The 18,276-nt window shown below is 43.3% G+C and overlaps 1 protein-coding gene across 1 annotated transcript in view; it reads right to left on the bottom strand.

Annotated features, from left to right (window-relative positions):
- Positions 1 to 3,832: 3,832 nt before the first annotated feature.
- Gpc4 (glypican 4) overlaps positions 3,833 to 18,276 on the bottom strand; it is a 119,825-nt gene continuing 105,381 nt past the window's right edge. The window contains exons 4-9 of the mRNA XM_070039710.1: positions 17,250 to 17,415; positions 9,302 to 9,432; positions 9,059 to 9,205; positions 7,393 to 7,529; positions 6,502 to 6,677; positions 3,833 to 5,999 (exon numbers count right to left, since the gene is read on the bottom strand). Of these exons, the coding sequence (XP_069895811.1) occupies positions 5,797 to 5,999; positions 6,502 to 6,677; positions 7,393 to 7,529; positions 9,059 to 9,205; positions 9,302 to 9,432; positions 17,250 to 17,415 (960 nt within the window). The 3' untranslated portion in view covers positions 3,833 to 5,796. The remainder of the gene's footprint in view (positions 6,000 to 6,501; positions 6,678 to 7,392; positions 7,530 to 9,058; positions 9,206 to 9,301; positions 9,433 to 17,249; positions 17,416 to 18,276) is intronic.

The following is an 18,276-nucleotide window of genomic DNA, read 5'->3' as shown; positions in this document are numbered from 1 at the left end:
TCAGTTTCTCTTTGCAGATTCTTCACACATCTTAATCTTTACTTGGAGGTAGGCTGAGCCCTCAGTGCTGCTTGCCTTGGACCCTGTGTCAAGATGTTATTTGGATGCTGGGCACTGGTGGCTCATGCCTGCAATCCAAGCTACTCAGGAGGCTGAGATCTGAGGATCACGGTTCAAAGCCAACCTGGGCAGAAAGTCCATGAGATTCATCTCCAATGAACCACTCAAAAAACCGGAAGTAGAGCTGTGGCTCAAAGGGGTAGAGTGCTAGCCTTGAGTGAAACTCAGGAACAGTGCCCAGGTCCTGAGTTCAAGCCCTACCACCAAAAAAAAAAGATGGCATTTCAACAGTAGAGTCCAAAGAAATTGTAGATCAGGACCTTTCCCACTTTGTTCAGCACCTGCTGGGACTTCGCTCTGGGCTCTTGGTTAAGCTTGGCAAGTCAAAATCTTTTCTTCCCCAAAAGTAGATTTTTGTCCTTTAGTTGTCTTCCATCTAGTGTGCTGTAAGATCAATCCAGCCCAAGGAACTGGGCTCAAGTACAATAGCACTTGCGTGTGTCTCTTGTGTCCAATCTGTGACTTGGGTGTAGCTTTTACAATGCAATCTTGTTGAGGGCTCTTTAAGAAGGCCTCATCATGTGCACTGAGCCTCATTTATCCAAAGATGTATTTACCTTCCTTCCCCAGCCCCCGCTGATGAAAGCAGGAATGATTTTTCCCCCCTCCATAAACCATGGCGCTTATCTCAACAGGTTGTATTTGCTTTAAGTGTTCAGCAGGTTGAGTCTTCCCAGCCTGGCGCCTCACTCCACTGGGTTTTTTTCCCCACAGGGTCACAGGATCTGAGGCTGTCCTGGAAAGAGTGGCTAAGGTCACTTGAGTTCCTATCGGTTCAAGAATTGTCAGTTCAATACCACAGAGGTTCCACGTGTGATCACCTGAACCCTGTTAGCTTGGAAGCCCAAGGAGCAAGGCATCACTGTGCAAGGTCATAGGTCACAAACCATCTCAAGATTTAACTCCTGATGGCCCTGGAGTCCTCCCATCTACACACGGTTAGCCACGTAAACCAAGGTTCTGTTTGGTGTCAGGGCCATGGCAGTGCTATAGATGGCATATAGAATAAGAGACAGGGGCCAGGCACTGGTGGCTCACACCTGTAATCTTGGCTACTTAGGTGGATTGAGATCTGTTGCAGTTCAAAGCCAGCCTGGACAGGAAAGTCTCCCATGAACCACCAGAAAACTGGAAGTGGTGTTGTGGCTCAAAGTGGTAGAGCACTAGCTTTGAACCAAAAGACCTCAGAGATAGTGCCCAGGCCCCAAGTTCCAGTTCCATGACTAACAGAGGGAGAGAGAGAGGGAGAGAGAGGAGAGAGAGAGAGAGAGAGAGAGAGAGAGAGAGAGAGAGAGAGAGAGAGAGAGAGAGAGAGAGAGAGAGAGAGAGAGAGAGAGAGAGAGAGAGAGAGAGAGAGAGAAGTAGCATCAGAAATGAACAGGCTTGGGTGGTGGTGGGCCCATTTCTGTTCCCCATCAGGCCCTTGATTTTTTTCTTTGTTTCCAGTCCTGGGGCTTGATCTCAGGGCCCAGGTTCTGTCCCTGAGCTATTTAGGCTAGTGCTCTACCACTTGAGCTACAGCTCCATGTTTTGGTGGTTAATTAAGAGTCTCATAACTTTCCTGCCTTGGCTGGCTTTGAATCGTGATCCTCAGATCTCAGGTTTCTGAGTAAGTTGGATTATAGATGTGAGCCACCGGCTCTCAGCTGGCCCTTATCTGTCATCCTTGAATAAGTTACCAAACTTCCAGACCTTCCGCTCCTTTGTAACATAGAGAATGATTTCTATGCTGGTGGATTGTTTGGGGTAATCAAGGTAGCCTGGCCCTCGTGCCAAGTACACAGCTCTTCTCACCTCTTGACAGGGCACCGCAGGTGAATTTCTCAGAATACCTAACAATTCCTTAAGTGTCAAAAATAGGGCTAGAAGCTCAATGACAGAATGCTTGCCTAGCATGTTTGAGGTCCTGAGTTTCATCCGTAGTACTGGATACATGAAAAGTCAAAAGTGGCTGGGAATGGTGGCTCACTCCTGTGATCCCAGATACTTAGGAGACAGAGGTTGGAAGAATCAGTGTGAGGTTTGGCCAGGCAAACATTAATGAGACTCCTATCTATTTCAACCAGTAAATTGGGCATAATGACACATGCCTGTCACCCCAGCTATGTAAAAAACATAAATAGGAGGATTACAGTTGCTACCCTAGGAAAAATCAAGACTCTATCTAAAAAATAAATAAAACAAAAAGGGCTGGGTATTACCACATAAGTAGAAGAGCATGTGTGAGGCCCTGTGTTCTATCTTCAGTAACACACACACACACACACACACACACACACACACACACACACACACACACACACACACACACACACACACACACACACACACAGAGTAGCCATGTATGGTGTACACCCTGTAGTCTCAGCTACCTGGGAGGCCAAAGGAGAACAGTTTGAGCCCCGGATTTCAGGGCTAGCCTGAGAAACAGATTGAGACCCAATTTCAAAAAAATGAATGCAAGCTGGTGGCTCACATCTATCATCCCAGTTACTCAGGAGTCTGAGACCTGAGGATCATGTGGTTCAAAGCCCAGCTGAGCAGGGAAATCTGTGAAATTCTTATCTCCAATTAACCACTTCCAGAAGTGGAGGTAGGGAGTAGTTCAAGGCAGTGCTGACATACACGTGCACACACATACACACAGAAAGCTATATTTTCACATTTTACATATACACAGTCCTCTAGTAGATATTGTCATTAATTTATTGGCCTTTTGCTATGCAAATAGACACATTCTTCCAACACAAAAGGAGAAGTAGAGTTTGTGTAAGACAGTCTACACCTATTTTAATTTTGGTTCTGTCATCATAAATGACTATATTTCAGATAAACCTTTAGGCATCTAACACTCTAATAAAAAGCTTACCAGTGAAATTCAATTCTTCACAGCCCTCTTTTTATCAAATTAACAGATGCTAATTACTATTTTTAAATAAAGGACAAGTCTAAGATTCTTCAAAGGTCTTAAGACACAAAAAGTAGGTAAAGTCTTTGAAAGAAAAGTAACTTATAAAGGACTTTATAAAACACAACTCCTTCACATGCTATTCATTTAGCAAAAGTTAGGTCTCCTAATCAGGCTTTTTATTTTATCTCAACATCCAAGCTCTAAAGGTTTTAAAATATTCAACTTGCCTTTATTCTTTTTTGGGGGGAACAGAGAGAAGTCTGCCAGCTGGTCAGAAGCCAAGAGTTATCCAGTAAGACCTGAATGGAAAAAAATCTATGATTTGTTTATTTCATAGTTCAAGTTCAAAAGCAAGAGATAATTTAAATAATAAGAGGGGCAGGGGAGGGGGAGGCAAAGAAAGAAAGAAAACAAATCAGTAAGAGCCCAGAAGAACCTTCAAGAATTTTTTAATTCGGAAAATGTTATTGGTTTAGAGAACTTGACTGAAAGAAAACAGCTGGTCAGAGCTCAAGGTTTTAAATTAAAAACAATCTAACAAGATCTATGGGGAGAACTCTTTGAGCCATATTTTGGAGACTAGATTCATTTCTACCAAGTAAAAAGTAATAGCAGTCTAAGTGAAAAGGGAAATTCCTCACAACTGAGGTAGTTAGTAAATATCAGCACACTTAGCTACTTATAATCTATTTTTCCTCATACATAAATGGAGTGCCTTCACAATTTTATGTCTTCTGTGATTTGTTTTTTTCTTTAAAAAACAAAAAACAAAAAAAACAAAAAAACACTTACACACACCAGCCAGTATATGCCTATTTTATTAACATCATGCTTTAATAAATAACTGGCTACTTCTAATAAAATCAAGCCTCTGTTTACAACAGCCCCCAAGATTCCATTTTGATCATTCTGCAGAATTTGGTGTAAAAAAAAAAATAAAACAAAACAACAACAACAAAAAAAACCAACAAAAAACTGAATGAAATGTAGACCCTGAGCTATCAAGTAATTATGTTTCAATATAAAAATAGAGAATTATTCTTACAACTGAAAAGTGAACAATAACACAAACAACCTCTCTGGAGGGTTTTTTGGTTCTATAAAATTGGTTGGGATCTCCATGGCTGTCCAAAATAGGAAGACACTTGCAGAATTTTAGTCTTTCTGAAGAATCTCCTTGAAAGCAATCTGTTACATTCTCAGTGTTTTGTGAGCTATCTTTTGGTAAGGACACCAAGAAAGGGGTTGTAAGGGGCAATTGTCAGTCTTTGGCCTAGAACAATAGATAGGGCCCGTTGCCATTGCCAGCCAGTTCATGCAAGTGGCTAAGGGTCAGGGATAAGATGGGTCTTCTCAGCTCTATCTCCTCCCATTGCCCTTCCCCCCATTAATAAATGAAAAAATCTGGACACCTTGTTCTCCCCTTCCCACAATTAGCTGATTGGCTGGTAGAGGCAGCACACGCCTACAAATCACTGCAAGTCCTTTGCTTTACTGACCAGAGTGGGCAGGGCAAGAAAAAGACTCAGACACATCTCTTGGAAGAAAAACAACATCAACAACAACAATAACAACTGGGATCTAGAAACAATGCAAATGCACATATAATAGACCGAAACTTTGCTTTGAGAGTTGACAACTATTCCCTGAGCCCAAAAGCTGTACCCCAATTCTGGCTAGCATCTAGCTAGCTCCTTTACATGGCTGGGTTTGAAATCAGCCTCACTCTGCTACAGAGAACCAGATGCCACTGTTGGTCATTCAGTGCTGCCACTGGGATAAAAACTGAAAGCAGGGCAGCATGGATGTGAAAACTGATACACAGTGGCTGGCTAACTAGCCTGGTTTAAAAACAATACAACACATTCTGAAATGCAAGCACGATCATGTGATAATGGGTATATCCCGAATGCCTTCTGTCTATGTCAAGACTCTTCGTCGGAGGAGGTACGCTTTCAGTATAAGCAGATTTAAGAAATGGACCTACATTGTACTCTTAGCTTATGCAATCCAACTCAACCAAAATGGGCCATCTGTAGTCTCTTGCAGTCACCAGTGATAAAGTTATACCCTTCTTGTTGTATGGATGTTTGACTACAATCTGACAAGTGGCTCAGATTGTAAGTACAAGTGGCTCAGAAGGTCCAAGTGCCTACTGTGTTCAATTAATAACAGTAAAAACCCCATCTCACTTCCATTTCTTTGCAGATAAGGCAGCTAGTAAAATAACAGGGATAAATGGAAATTTTACGGCTTGTTGGGCTTTTTCTTTTAATAAGATAACATGATAAATAAAACCTGCTTCTGTACAGCTATTTAATATTTCAGAAATACGTACATGTTACATGCCAAGAAAGGACCCTGGTTTTCTCATAAGAAACAAGGTGAGATCATAATTGGGAGGAAAAAAAACACACCCACAAACAAAATGAGGAAAAAAAAACAAACAAACAAACGATAGTGATAAAGTCACAAACACACAACTAACTACAGTTCTGTACCTAACTGTTAGCCACATTTAACATGATTTGGAGGGACAGAGAGCATCTTTCTGTATGAGTGCCTCTGTCCCCCCTCCCATTAAATGAAAGAGAAAAAAAAGTCAGCATTTTTTTAAAACCAGTGGCCACATAGTAAAAACTGTACATTGTTGTCCATTCATTTTTAAAAAGCAAAGTCACTAGGATGGTAGAAAAGTGATATATCTGAAGCCTTTTAACTTTCTGACAATGAACCCTTTTTTTTTAAATCTCAGCATTTGAGAATTATCTCCACTCTCTCTGCATAAGTAGGAAACAGATGCAGAAGAGAGTGAGGAGGTAGGGCTGGGCATGGGCATGGGCCCCAGCACTGTCGGCTTTATCATTGGCATTCTTCCCTGCAAAGTCAGTGGCATTGTACTCCAACTCCCAAGGGCACTGCTGGTATTCACACCCACTTCCACTTCCTTCTCCACTGCTTTCGTCACCTGTGTCGATAGAAAGAGAAGAGAGATTTCATTCCATATGCTCTGATCACAAAGTATACACACACATTTACACATGTGTACATATATGTATACATGTATAGACATACAGGTGTACATGTATCTGTATGTTTGTGAGCCATTGAGCAGCAGTGGCTCATGCCTGTCATCCTAGCTACTTTGGAGGCTGAGGTCTAAGAATCACAGTTCAAAGCCAGCCCAGGCAGAAAAGTTTGTGAGACTCTTATCTCCAATGAACCACCAAAATAGCCCAAAATGGAGCTGTTGTACAAGTGGTAGTGCATTAGGCTTGAGCAAAAGAAGCTCAGGGACAGCACGCAGGCCCAGTGCAACAAAACAAAACAAAACAAAACAAAAACAACCAAACAAAAAAACACACACATACACACACCAAAAAAAATGCAAAAAGGAAAAAACCCACCACCACTACCACCACCGTCGCCACCAACAATAAAGCTCATACTTGAAAAATGTAAAGCCTTACTGATATCAAAGAAGTCCACATCATTCCCATTGTAAGCATTCTTCATTTTACTGGTCATAACCCGCAGAGCCATGATCTGGCGGAGGACCACTATGTCTGGCTTGCTGGTGTCCACTTGGACCTCCGGGTTATTAGCCTGGTTGGCTAAGCCATTTCCAGTCACTGCAAACAGGTACCTGAAGGCAGAAAAGAGCCTATCAACATGATTTAGAAAAGCAAAAAGAAAATGGAAAAGCGATTTTACCATAGAGTCCTGCTAGATTCTACTACTTCCATGGAGCACAATTAAACGGAAGTGCTGCCATTTTTTTTTTTTTTGGGTCCGGTCGTGGAGCCTGAACTCTGGGCCTGGGCGCTGTCCCTCAGTTCTTCAGCTCAAGGCTAGCGCTCTACCACTTGAGCCACAGCGCCACTTCCGGCTTTTTTCTTTTTGCTTATGTGGTGCTGAGGAATCGAACCCAGGGCCTCAGGCATGCAAGGCAAGCGCTCTACCACTGAGCCACCTTCCCAGCCCAGTGCTGCCATTTTTAATGAATGCTAATAGCCCCATTTCCTGCACATGTGTCTTATTTCTCTCATCTGGCCAGGACCTTTCTGCAAACCATTGTGTTGGAAGTATTTAAGGGCCAGAGTCTAGGTCTGTCAGAATGGGCACTTATCTAAGTTACAGAGTTATGGAATAGAACTACAAACCCAGTACCCTGCATAAGGAGCTGGGATCTTTTCAATCCCTGTACTACAAAACCCCAGGCCTAAGAAATCTGTAGGCTTTCCTTATGACTGCTCAAGGCCTCCATTGACAACTGACCTTCCTCTCTCCACACCCCCCCAACCCCAAGGACACCCAGCTTAAGAAGAAAGAGGTTGCAAATATGTGTAACACCTGCTGACCTGCTTTTTCCCTTGCCGTTCCAGCAATCATCCTCATTGCCATTTCCTGCAGCCATCCTCTCATCATTACACACGCTGCTAGGGAGAGATGACCAGAACTTCTTGGCCTGTTTCAGTTTCTCCTTGACATCAGTGACCTAATGAAGAGAATAGGAAAAAATAGATATAAAACAACAGAAAACCACTTTGGGAAGTGCCTTTTGATCATCTTTGGATCATTTCTTTCTTTGTTTTCCCCCCATTTTGTTTTGAGGCATCAAACGCAGGGCCTCAGAGTGCTAGGCAAGCACTTGACCCACAAAGCCACATTCCCAGTCCTCCATCATTTCATTTCTAAATAAGTGGTATCCAATTCATTTTCAACTGTAGCCAGAAATAAAACATGCAGACCAAATTTGTATTTAGAAGTTAGGCACTGGTGGCTCATGCCTGTAATCCTAGCTACTCAGGAGGCTGAGACCTGAGGATTAAGACTCAAAGCCAGCCTGGCCATGAAAGTCCTTGAGAATCTTACCTCCAATTAGCCACACACATACACACAGAAATGTATTTATTACCTGACTTAAGAAATGATAAGCCCGGGGCTGGGAAGGTGGCTCAGTGGTAGAGTGCTTGCCTTGCATGTATGAGGCTGAGTTCGATTCCTCAGCACCACATAAGCAGAAAAAAGCCGGAAGTGGAGCTATGGCTCAAGTGGTAGAACACTAGCCTTGAGTAGAAAAGCTCAGGGACAGGGCCCAGGCCCAGAGTTCAGCCACCACAACCGACAAAAAAAAAAAAGAAGAAATAAAGAAAAAAAAAAGAAATAACCCCTCTATATACTTTTTTTTCTCATTTCAATTACCACCTGAGGTGCAATGCCCAGTAGACACTATGATAAGACAGTCTCTTTGTCCAAGGCTTATATAGTCAGAATCAAGCTTATATATTATCCACTCTGGGATTGCCCATTAAGGCTCTTCCTCCAGAAGACAACCACCATTGTCTTTTTTAGGGCCCCTAAAAGTAACAAAGTAATATCTATATTCTATTATCCTTTCTTTTTTTGGCACATAACATCTGATATTAAGAAACCCCGATCATTTACCTCTCCCCCTTTATTAAAGTTTTTTTGGGGGTGTTGGGGGGGTGCTGCAGTCCTGAGGCTTAAACTTGGGACCTGGGCACTGTCCCTAAGCTCTTTTTGCTCAAGGCTAGCATTCTACCACTTTGAGCCACAGTGCCACTTCTGGTTTTCTGGTGGTTCATTGGAGAGAAGAATCTCATGGACTTTCTCGCCCAAGCTGGCTTCAAACCAAGATCCTCGGAATTCACTTTCCTGAGTAGCTAAGATGACAGGTGTGAGCCACCACCACTCAGCCTTTATGGGGCCTTTTGAGAATAAGGATCTTTTCATTGGAGTCTTCCTGTGTCTAGCCTAGTGACAGGCACATAAGAAATATAATGTGAAATAAAGAGAAATCCAGAAATGAAGCTTAATATATCCCACTTCCTTGATCAAGGCATTTTCTGGGCTACAATTTCTGCCATCTCTATTATCAATTTGCTTAAGAAGTCACACCTGTAAGACCCACACAGCTAAGCTTCCCAACGAAACATTCATTTGGGAATAAATATTTCCTATTCTTTGCCACTACACATGGCCATTCCCCACCAAAGTGCTCACCAGTCGATCCAGACTAGTGCCAGCTGCTGTGGTCGGACGTTGCTCTGGATGATAAGGTCTGAAGCGGGCACTGAAGGCACTTTCGGAGATGGAACGAGAAATCCGTCCAGCTGGGAGGGGCTTTGGGGGTCCACAGCCCTGGAAAACCTGTATTGAAGTAAGTATAGATGCATCATGGTAGTCACATGGCAAGTGGGGGGGGCGGGGCCTCCCTCTCCTGTCCCAACTTCCGGTCTTCATTACCTTCTGGGACACTTGCACGCTATTGTCTTGCATGTTCATGATCGCATCAGAGATCTTCACATCGATAGGATCCATGACCGACTCAATGTTGAAAGGACCCTCGAGCCTCTCTGCCACCATCAGCATGGCATCTAATGTGAGGTTTGGGGAAGAACAGTACCACAAGAAAGGAAAAGCATTATTAGTGCAGCTTCGAGTAATCAGTCTCATTTTGAATGATTTTTAAGAAACAATACTCTCCCCTGCCCCCCAATACTGGGGTTTGAACCTGGGGATTCAGTTTTGGCTTGATTTTTTTTTTTTTTTTTGGTATGAAGGCTGGTGCTCCACTTGAGTCATGCATGTAGCCCTGTTTTTTTTTGCTGATATGGGGGCTTGAACTCAGGGCATTGTGGCTCTCACTTGGCTATTTCATTCAAGGGAATACTCTAACCATTTGAGCCACACCTCCACTTTTGGCTTTTTGCTGATTAATTGGAGATAAGAGTCTCATGGACTTTTCTGCCTGGGTTGGCTTTGAGCTGTTATCCTCACATCTCAGCCTCCTGAGTAAGCCAGGTAAGCCGGGATCATAAGCATAAACCATGCCAGGCAAGGTCCATCTCTTAATTTGTGTTTTTATATAAATTTCTATGACATCAAATTGCCTTTATTCTCTAAAATATGAAAGGACTAGATAAAATATTTTATTCTACAGCAAGAAAATCCAATGAGGAATCTTCCATTCTATGGATTATTCATTTCTTTTTCTTTTTCTTTTTTTTTTGGGTCCGGTCATGGGGCCTGAACTCTGGGCCTGGGCACTGTCCCTCAGCTCTTCAGCTCAAGGCTAGCACTCTACCACTTGAGCCACAGCGCCACTTCTGGCTTTTTTCTTTGTGCTTATGTGGTGCTGAGGAATTGAACCCAGGGCCTCAGGCATGCAAGGCAAGCACTCTACCACTGAGCCACCTTCCCAGCCCCTGGATTATTCATTTCTTCAAGGGTGAGTGGCTGTCACTGGAAGGTTCTGAGCTAGCATCTAGCTAACAAATTGAAGATGAGGGTAAGTAACCAACAAGCTAAAGCAAGGTGTCCTGGGATATGCCTAGGATTTTTCTGAGTCAAAACCAGAAGTCAGTAAAATCCTGGTATACCCATTATTTATTTTCCCTTCAAGATCCTTGAGGAAAAAAATACTTGGAAAATATAAATGAAAATGTTCTAGGAATTGTAGTGACTTTTCAAATAATGAAATATTAATAATACAAGTTCTTTTGTCACGTGTGGGGCTTGAACTCACGGCCTGGGTACTGTCCCTGACTGAGCTCCTTCTCTGCCACTATGAGTCACACTATCATTTCCCATTTTTCTGGTGGCTACTTGGAGATAAAAGTCTCATGGACTTTCCTGCCTGGGCTGGCTTTGAACTGTGATCCTCAGATCTCAGCCTCCTGAGTAGCTAGGATGATAGGCATGAGCCACCAGTGCCTGGCTAAATAAAACATTTTTGATATTAAGATAAACTTCCCATTTCCAATATGAGGGCCTCAGTTTATTTTAAAATAAAAAATGTACCTCTTTTGATTCAGGTAAAAACATACAAGATAATACCCAAAAAACTGGGTATTTACAGTGCTCATCCTCAGTCATTACCCAAATGCCATTTGTAGACTCAGAATTCCAGCATTTTCCAGAAAAGGAAGAAAGAGTCCCTTAAACAATAAGTGCTGAGTAATCCTAGATACTCCGGAGGCTGACACCTGAGGATCACGGTTTGAAGCCAGCTTGGACAGGAAGGGCATTTAGCCATGATGGGCTATTCCTGTGTAAGTAGGAGGACTTTTCCTCGGGCAATTTAAGAAATGATTCCTAGTCAGGGGCCAGTGTGCATACCTATCATCGTAGCTACTAGGACACTGAGATCTCAGACTCACAGTTCAAAAGGGGGATTACTTCCCACAAAACTGGGTACTCTCTCCATTGCAGCCTATTACTGAAACCAAATGTGGTCAGCAACCTTCCACTTTCAACCTAGGAGTGATGCTACATGATTTGAATGCACAAGGTCATTTCAACTCCAATTCCAATGTCACAAGCTACAGATCGCTCTTTGGGAATTGGCATTTTTCTTAATACAAAACAAGAAGGCGTTTTCCATCTCCTCTAGTGCCTCAATGTGCTGGCCAAAGATTTTTGTAAACAAGTGGAACACAACTTAAATGTGTTCATCATGGTGAAATCATGGGCACTGCCACAAACAGAAAGCGTCATTACTTCACAAGCCCAAGAAGACCATGGCTGGCTCCAAATAAAACTATAATGAATAGATAATAAACATCCCAAATGCAGAGGTTTAAGGAAGAAAAGAAAAAAAAACGTGCCTTTTGTACCTACTTATGCCTCTTTGGGTGAGGAAAAGCCTGCTCACTAATGTGTTTGTGAAAGACTGAAAGGAAACATAAACCCTGATTCTTCTGGCTGTTTGGTGTCTTTGTAAACTCTGAGCCAGCCGGCCATACACAAGGGCCTGGGAGTGGAGACTGAAGCCGGGCCTTTGTTGGCACTGGTGCCATGGCGCTGTGTGTCGCAGGGCTGAAGAATGCGACTGAGGATATGTTCTGCCAGCAGCCCATAGTGTGGGAGCCAAAGTTGCTTCTAACCCCAGGAAGTCAGAATCGGCTCCTTATTTGCTCCACAGCCATCACAAGCCCCCCAGAAGAGGGATAAGCTGGGTATCAGTGGTTCACGCCTATAATCCTAGCTACTCAGTAGGCTGAGATCGGAGGATCACGGTTCAAAGCCAGTTGGGGCAGGAAACTCTGCCTATGAAGTAGAGCCTTAGCTCAATGTGGTAGAATGCTAGCCTTAAGCAAAAGAAAAAAAAAAACAGAGAGAGCCCCATGACCACCACCACCAACAGCAACAAAAGATGCTCTAGGAGATGGTCACTTTGCTTTTTCACTTTTTTTACCTAAGGGCTATCTATTGGCTGGCTCCTGACCCCTGCCAATACCGAATTCTCACTAGTGACAATGTGACATAAAAACGGTTAGCTATGAGGCAAACGAATGCCATAGTAGGTGAAGGAGAACAAGTGCATTTAAGAATAATTTGTGGCTGGGTGCCGGTGGCTCATGCCTATCATCCTAGCTACTCAGGAGGCTGAGATCTGAGGATCGTGGTTCGAAGCCAGCCCAGGCAGGAAAGCCCATGAGACTCTTATCTCCGATGAACCACCTGAAAATCAGAAGTGGTACTGTGACTCAAAATAGTAGCAGAAGAGCTCAGGGACAACACTCAGGCCCTGAGTTTAAGCCCCAAAACCGACAAAAAAAAAAAAAAAAGACTAATTTGTGATTTCCCAGAAACTTACCTTTTGGTAATGGTGGGAGGGAGGGATTTCATAGTAATAGCTTTCCCCTCCCCCCAAAAAAGTGAGATCCAAGTTGTTTTACCTAATTGAGCCAGCCTGTCTTGGTAAGAGTTGAAAGAACTTGTAAGGGCAGGCAGAGAGGCCATGGTGACAAGAAGCAGGCTTGGAAAATCAATTCATCCTAGAACACTGGAGTTACCTATCCTGATATCCCAGCAACAATAAGCCATTTCTTTAGCATTGTGGTGCCAATAATCAGAAATCACCGGCTCAAGCCTGTGGTCCTGGCTACTTTGAAAGGCTGAGATGAAGGTGTCCCAGTGTAAGGCCAGTCAGGACAGAAAACTTTCCAAGACTCAATTTCCACCAATGGCTGAGCCCCGTGGGGCAGGCAGGCCCAAGTAGGAGGATCACAGCCCAGACTTGTCTGTCTAGCAAGCACAATGCCCTGAGTTCAAGCATCAATATTGCAAAAGAGAGAGAATAAAAGAAAGATGAAAAAAATTCCCTTGAATAATCATTAACTACACTCAATTAAAGGGCCATGATACAGGCCAGGCATGCAAATTGGGAATAATTTGACAGCCACAGAGCAGACTCATTAAACCCTTGTGAAAGCTTCATGAAAAAGGAGATTCACAATTTCTGTTACTCCTGGTCGTTGATAGCAGCTGATTAGAAATAAAGATGAATATATCCATGAAAAATGAAGTTTAGAAACAATTACATACTCCAGTCTTCCAAAAAAAAAAGTATCATTTAAAGCAGCTGTGGATATTGATTCAGAAATCCTATCAATGTCCTCTTGGGGTTAATTTTGTTTCTTCAAAGATAGCACATGTAATTAAAAAAATACACAGAACAACAGTGCTGACTTAAGGTCTCCTTGTTGTACAGTAAATGGTTGAATATGGTTATGATTTAAGGAATCTGAAGTCTCGTACAATATGAAAAACTTGTATTTCTTTCTTCTTCTTCTTTTTATTTTTGGTTGGTAGTGGGGCTTGAACTCTGGCCCTGGGTGCTGTCCCTTAGATCTTCACTAGCTTTGAGCCACAGCACCACTTCGGGTTTGCTGGTGGTTTATTGGAGATGAGTCTCACGGACTTTCCTGCCTGGGCTGGCTTTGAACTGTGATCCTCAGGTCATAGCCTCCTGAGTAGCTAGGATTACAGGCATGAGCCACCAGCGCCCAGCTTACTTTCTGAGTTTTAAATAATTTGGCTATACATTTTTTGGGAGAAAATGGACCATATTCAGATCATTATATAGCGCAAATACTAATACAACTTAGTCTTGTTTAACTGGAACATAAATCTCTAACGTACATCTAGTTTGATTCAACTGCCGTTGCTTCATTAACCACTGTGTGTTTGGCTGGTTGTTACTCTTAGGTGACTAGATTGAATGGACCCATGAGTAATTACATTTCAACTATATTTCAACTATATTACAGGTGTAATCTACTGGTGCCCTGCTTTTATTTTTCTTAATGTGCCAGTACCAGTTGTAGGGCTTGAACTCCGAGCCTGTTCACTATTGCCAAGCTTTTTTGTGCAACGTTAGTACTCTACCACTTGAACCACAGCTCCACTCCTGGTTCTTTTTGGTGGTTAATTGAGGTAAGAATCTCACAGACTTTCCTGCTCAGGCTGTCTTTGAACCACGAAACTCAGCTCTCAGTCTCCTGACTTGTGGCATGTACGAAGTAAGCACAGTTGAGACACCATCACCACACACTTTTTGTACCACGTGGAAAATTCTATTTCTTTATCAGGAGAAATAGTATTACAGACAAAAGTGCAAAAAAACAAATATTTCTTTTAAAAAAATCAGCCTAGGGCTGGGAAGGTGGGTCAGTGGTAGAGCGCTTGCCTTGCATGCCTGAGGCCCTGGGTTCCATTCCTCAGCACCACATAAGCAAAAAGAAAAAAGCCAGAAGTGGCGCTGTGGTTCAAGTGGTAGAGCGCTAGCCTTGAGCTGAAGAGCTGAGGGACAGCACCCAGGCCCACAGTTCAGGCCCCACGACTGGCCCTCCCCTCAAAAAAACCAGCCTACCAGGCGCTAGTGGTTCATACCTATAATTCTGACTACTCAGGAGACTTGAGATCTGAGATTTGCAGTTCGAAGCCAGCCAGGGCAAAAAAGTCCATGAGACTTTTATCTTCAGTTAACTATCAAGCAGGCCTAAGTGTGGTAGACTTATGCAAAAATGCTCAGGAACAGTGCCCTGAGTCCAAGCTCCAGGACTAGTACAAACTGGAAAAAAAAAATCTAGCTGGATGCTGGTAGCTCATACCTTTAATAGTAGCTACTCAGGAGGCTGAGATCAGCAGATACAGGTCTGAAGAAAGCCCAAGTAAAAAAGCATAGAAGACCTAGCCTCTAAAACACCCAGCAAAAACTAGGATTCAGGCATGGATCAAGTGGTAGAAAGCCAGCAGTTTAAACCTGAGTAGCACCATTTAAAAAAAAATTAATCAAGTGGATTGGCTCAAGGCTATAATCTCAGCCCTCCTGGATTATATAAACTCAAATATAGGAAGTGAATTATAAACTTGACATTTGGGTGAGGGGGTATGACAGGCAGGCTTTATTAAACCTAAGAAGGTCTCTGTGTCCAGGCCATGGTGTGTGTGTGTGTGGGGGGGGGGGAACAGGGCAGGGGAGGGGGGGGGGAGGGAGAGAGCGCTTTCCCTTTCATGGGATTTTGCTTTTCTCTGTGTAAAAGACTTTTTTTTTAGGCCTTCTTGCATTGAGCTATTTAGGCCACAATTGTGTTGAAGTGCTTAATATTCACTTCCCACCCCCCCCCACCCCCCGTGTCAGTATTCTCAAGAATCTGTTGGAGCCAATTTACTGATGCACTTTCAAACAGAGTTAATATGGTAATTAGCTCTCGTGCAAACTAAAAAGCATTCTTCAACCCCAATTCGTCCCCACCAAAAAAAAAAAAAAAAAGCTTGCAAATTATATGCATGTTCCCATGATGTGGACAAATAAGTGAAAAATAGGTTCCTATAAAGACACTACAAGTCTATAATTATGCAAATGTTACTGAGGGATGAGGAAAAATGAGTTTGTTTTTGCAAGCTGTTTGCATGTGTGCAGGATTCCTCTAACATTCCACATTGGAGGCTTTAATACTAGTCATGGAGGACTCAGGACTAGTACGTACACTGAGTAGGCAAAGTAGTTGATGGTTAGGTGTTTAAATTATGTTTAATTGTGCTTTTGCTAAAAAATCATAAGTAATCCTCTCAGAACTTGGACAGCTCTTACAGTGCTATCTGGGTTCCAGTAATGGCTTCCTAGATGAAAGGTATATGCAGGTTTTGTTTATATACTCATTTATTTACTTACTTATTTATTTGGTCCTGGGGCTTGAACTCAGTGCTTGGGCCTTGTCCCTGAGCTCTTTTGCAAAGCTAATGCTCTACCACTTGAGATACAGCTGCACTTCCAGCCTGAGTGGTTAACTAGTAATAAGAGTCTCACAGACTTTCCTGCCTGAGCTTGGCTTCAAAGTGTGATTCTCCAGATCTCAGCCTCCTGAGTAGCTAGGATGACAGTGGCCCCTGGCTAGGAACCATTTCTTAAATTACCAGAGGAAAAGTCCTCCTATTCATACAAGAGTAGTCCATTATGGCTAACTCCCCTATAGAAATAAAATCCTGGGGCTGGGAAGGTGGCTCAGTGGTAGAGTGCTTGCCTTGCATGCCTGAGGCCCTGGGTTCCATTCCTCAGCACCACATAAGCAAAAAGAAAAAAGCTGGAAGTGGCGCTGTGGCTCAAGTGGTAGAGCGCTAGCCTTGAGCTGAAGAGCTGAGGGACAGCGCCCAGGCCCAGAGTTCAGGCCCCACAACAGAACCTCCTCCCCCCCCCCCAAAAAAAGAAATAAAATCCTTAAATTTCCACAGAGGTCTACGGATCCGAAGAAAGAATGAACAGGTTTTGTGAACAATGTGGTTCCATTATGTGACATTTGAAAAGCCATTTTTACTGCTATGGAGAGGGTTGTACTCTAGCATTCGGTTCAGGTGTGGAACTAAAACTGAGCTTTAGGCAAAAAGATATCAAAAAGGTATTTGAGTATGATTCAAAGTTGGTAGTCACTGTGTCTAGTCATCTTCAGAAATGCTACCCTCAGTTAAAGGGAACATTTACTTATAATAATCATTTTTACCAACTTCAAAGTATTGAGTAGAGTTGAGACTCTGGAAAACACCAAGTAATTAACACTAAAATGAATAGTGATTTCCTAGTTGGCAATTAGAACATTTATTTTTCTTGCCAGTCCTGGGGCTTGAACTCAGGGCCTGGGCGCTGTTCCCTGAGCTTTTGTGCTCAAGGCTGGCAACTCTACTACTTTGAGCTACAGCTCCCCTTCTGGTTTTCTGGTGATTAATTAGAGATGAGAGTCTCACAGACTTTCCTGCCCCGGCTGGCTTTTAGCCGTGATCCTCAGATCTCAGCCTCCTGAGTAGCTAGGATTACAGGTATGAGCCATTGGCACCCAACTAAAACATTTCTTGTGTGTGTGTAGCGGGTGAGCCATCTGTAGCAATTCAAACACATTGATGCAAGGCTCACCTATGAAGTTGTTCCATTCGAAATCAAGATCCCCTTGGTTCGCCAAACAGCCTCTCATGATGTTCGAGCAGTAGTTGTAACAAGGTTTCACAGTCACGAGCCCCCGGCAGTGGGAACAATAGATCATCTTCAAGAGTGCCTGGGTACACTGGGCTGTGGGGTTCACCTACATGTGTGAGAAGAGAAAACAATGGTAGTAGAGGTAGGGCTAAAACATATCCAGGAATAGCAAATCTGTTCAGCTGACACTGAAGATTTAGCCACGAAGCTAAAGATCAGGGCCTGGCCTGCCTCCAATGAAGAAGACAGATCAAGATCAGATAAATAGACCATATGTACTGGAGAGGCAAAAGGGGAGCAGAGGATGAACATCTTTCTTTCCTTCTTATATGCTGAGAGTGCAATCTGGGGCCTTGTGCATGCTAGGCAAGCACTCCATGGCAGCTACATTCCCAGACGATCACGTGACCTTAAACAAACAAGCTACATGCACCTCCCACCTTTTAAACTCCCATTGCTCCTAAGCCCCTCTTTTGGTCTCCCAAACTATTTTTTCTTGGGGGCGGGGAGGGGTCTCCCCCTCCCCCGCAGACATTGAACATTGCTCAATGACTTCAAAGCCTTTTTACAAAATAACATCCCTGTCTAAAGATCAGCCACGAGATGAGATGAGCTAACAGTTTACCTTTACCTGCCCTGTGGCCTGCCAACAGCCCCTCCTAGGGTCCTCACAAGGACTGTGCTTGCTTTGGCCAGGCTGCAACACAGGCAAAGCTTCTTTTCAAACACTAGACCCACGAGTCTCCCTTTGAACTTTTCACCTCTAACCAAGCATACACCCAGTACACTGGAGGCTATAAGTTTTGGGGAAGAGTAGTGAGGATGAAAATAATACTGAAGGGAGATGGGGCTGTTCATCCTGTTCCTCAGTTCCATGCATACTTTCTTTAAAAAGGCTCGTCCATAGGGAGCCCCATGTGGCTGGCAACTGAAAAGTGCCTGCCATATGCTCATTCGCCTAGTCTCC

The sequence above is a fragment of the Dipodomys merriami genome, unplaced genomic scaffold, assembly GCF_024711535.1.
Source record: "Dipodomys merriami isolate MVZ:Mamm:240054 unplaced genomic scaffold, mDipMer1.0.p SCAF_3, whole genome shotgun sequence".
Taxonomy (NCBI): domain Eukaryota; kingdom Metazoa; phylum Chordata; class Mammalia; order Rodentia; family Heteromyidae; genus Dipodomys; species Dipodomys merriami.
Note: the sequence above shows the minus strand (reverse complement) of the source record. Positions and strands in the feature narration are given on the sequence as shown.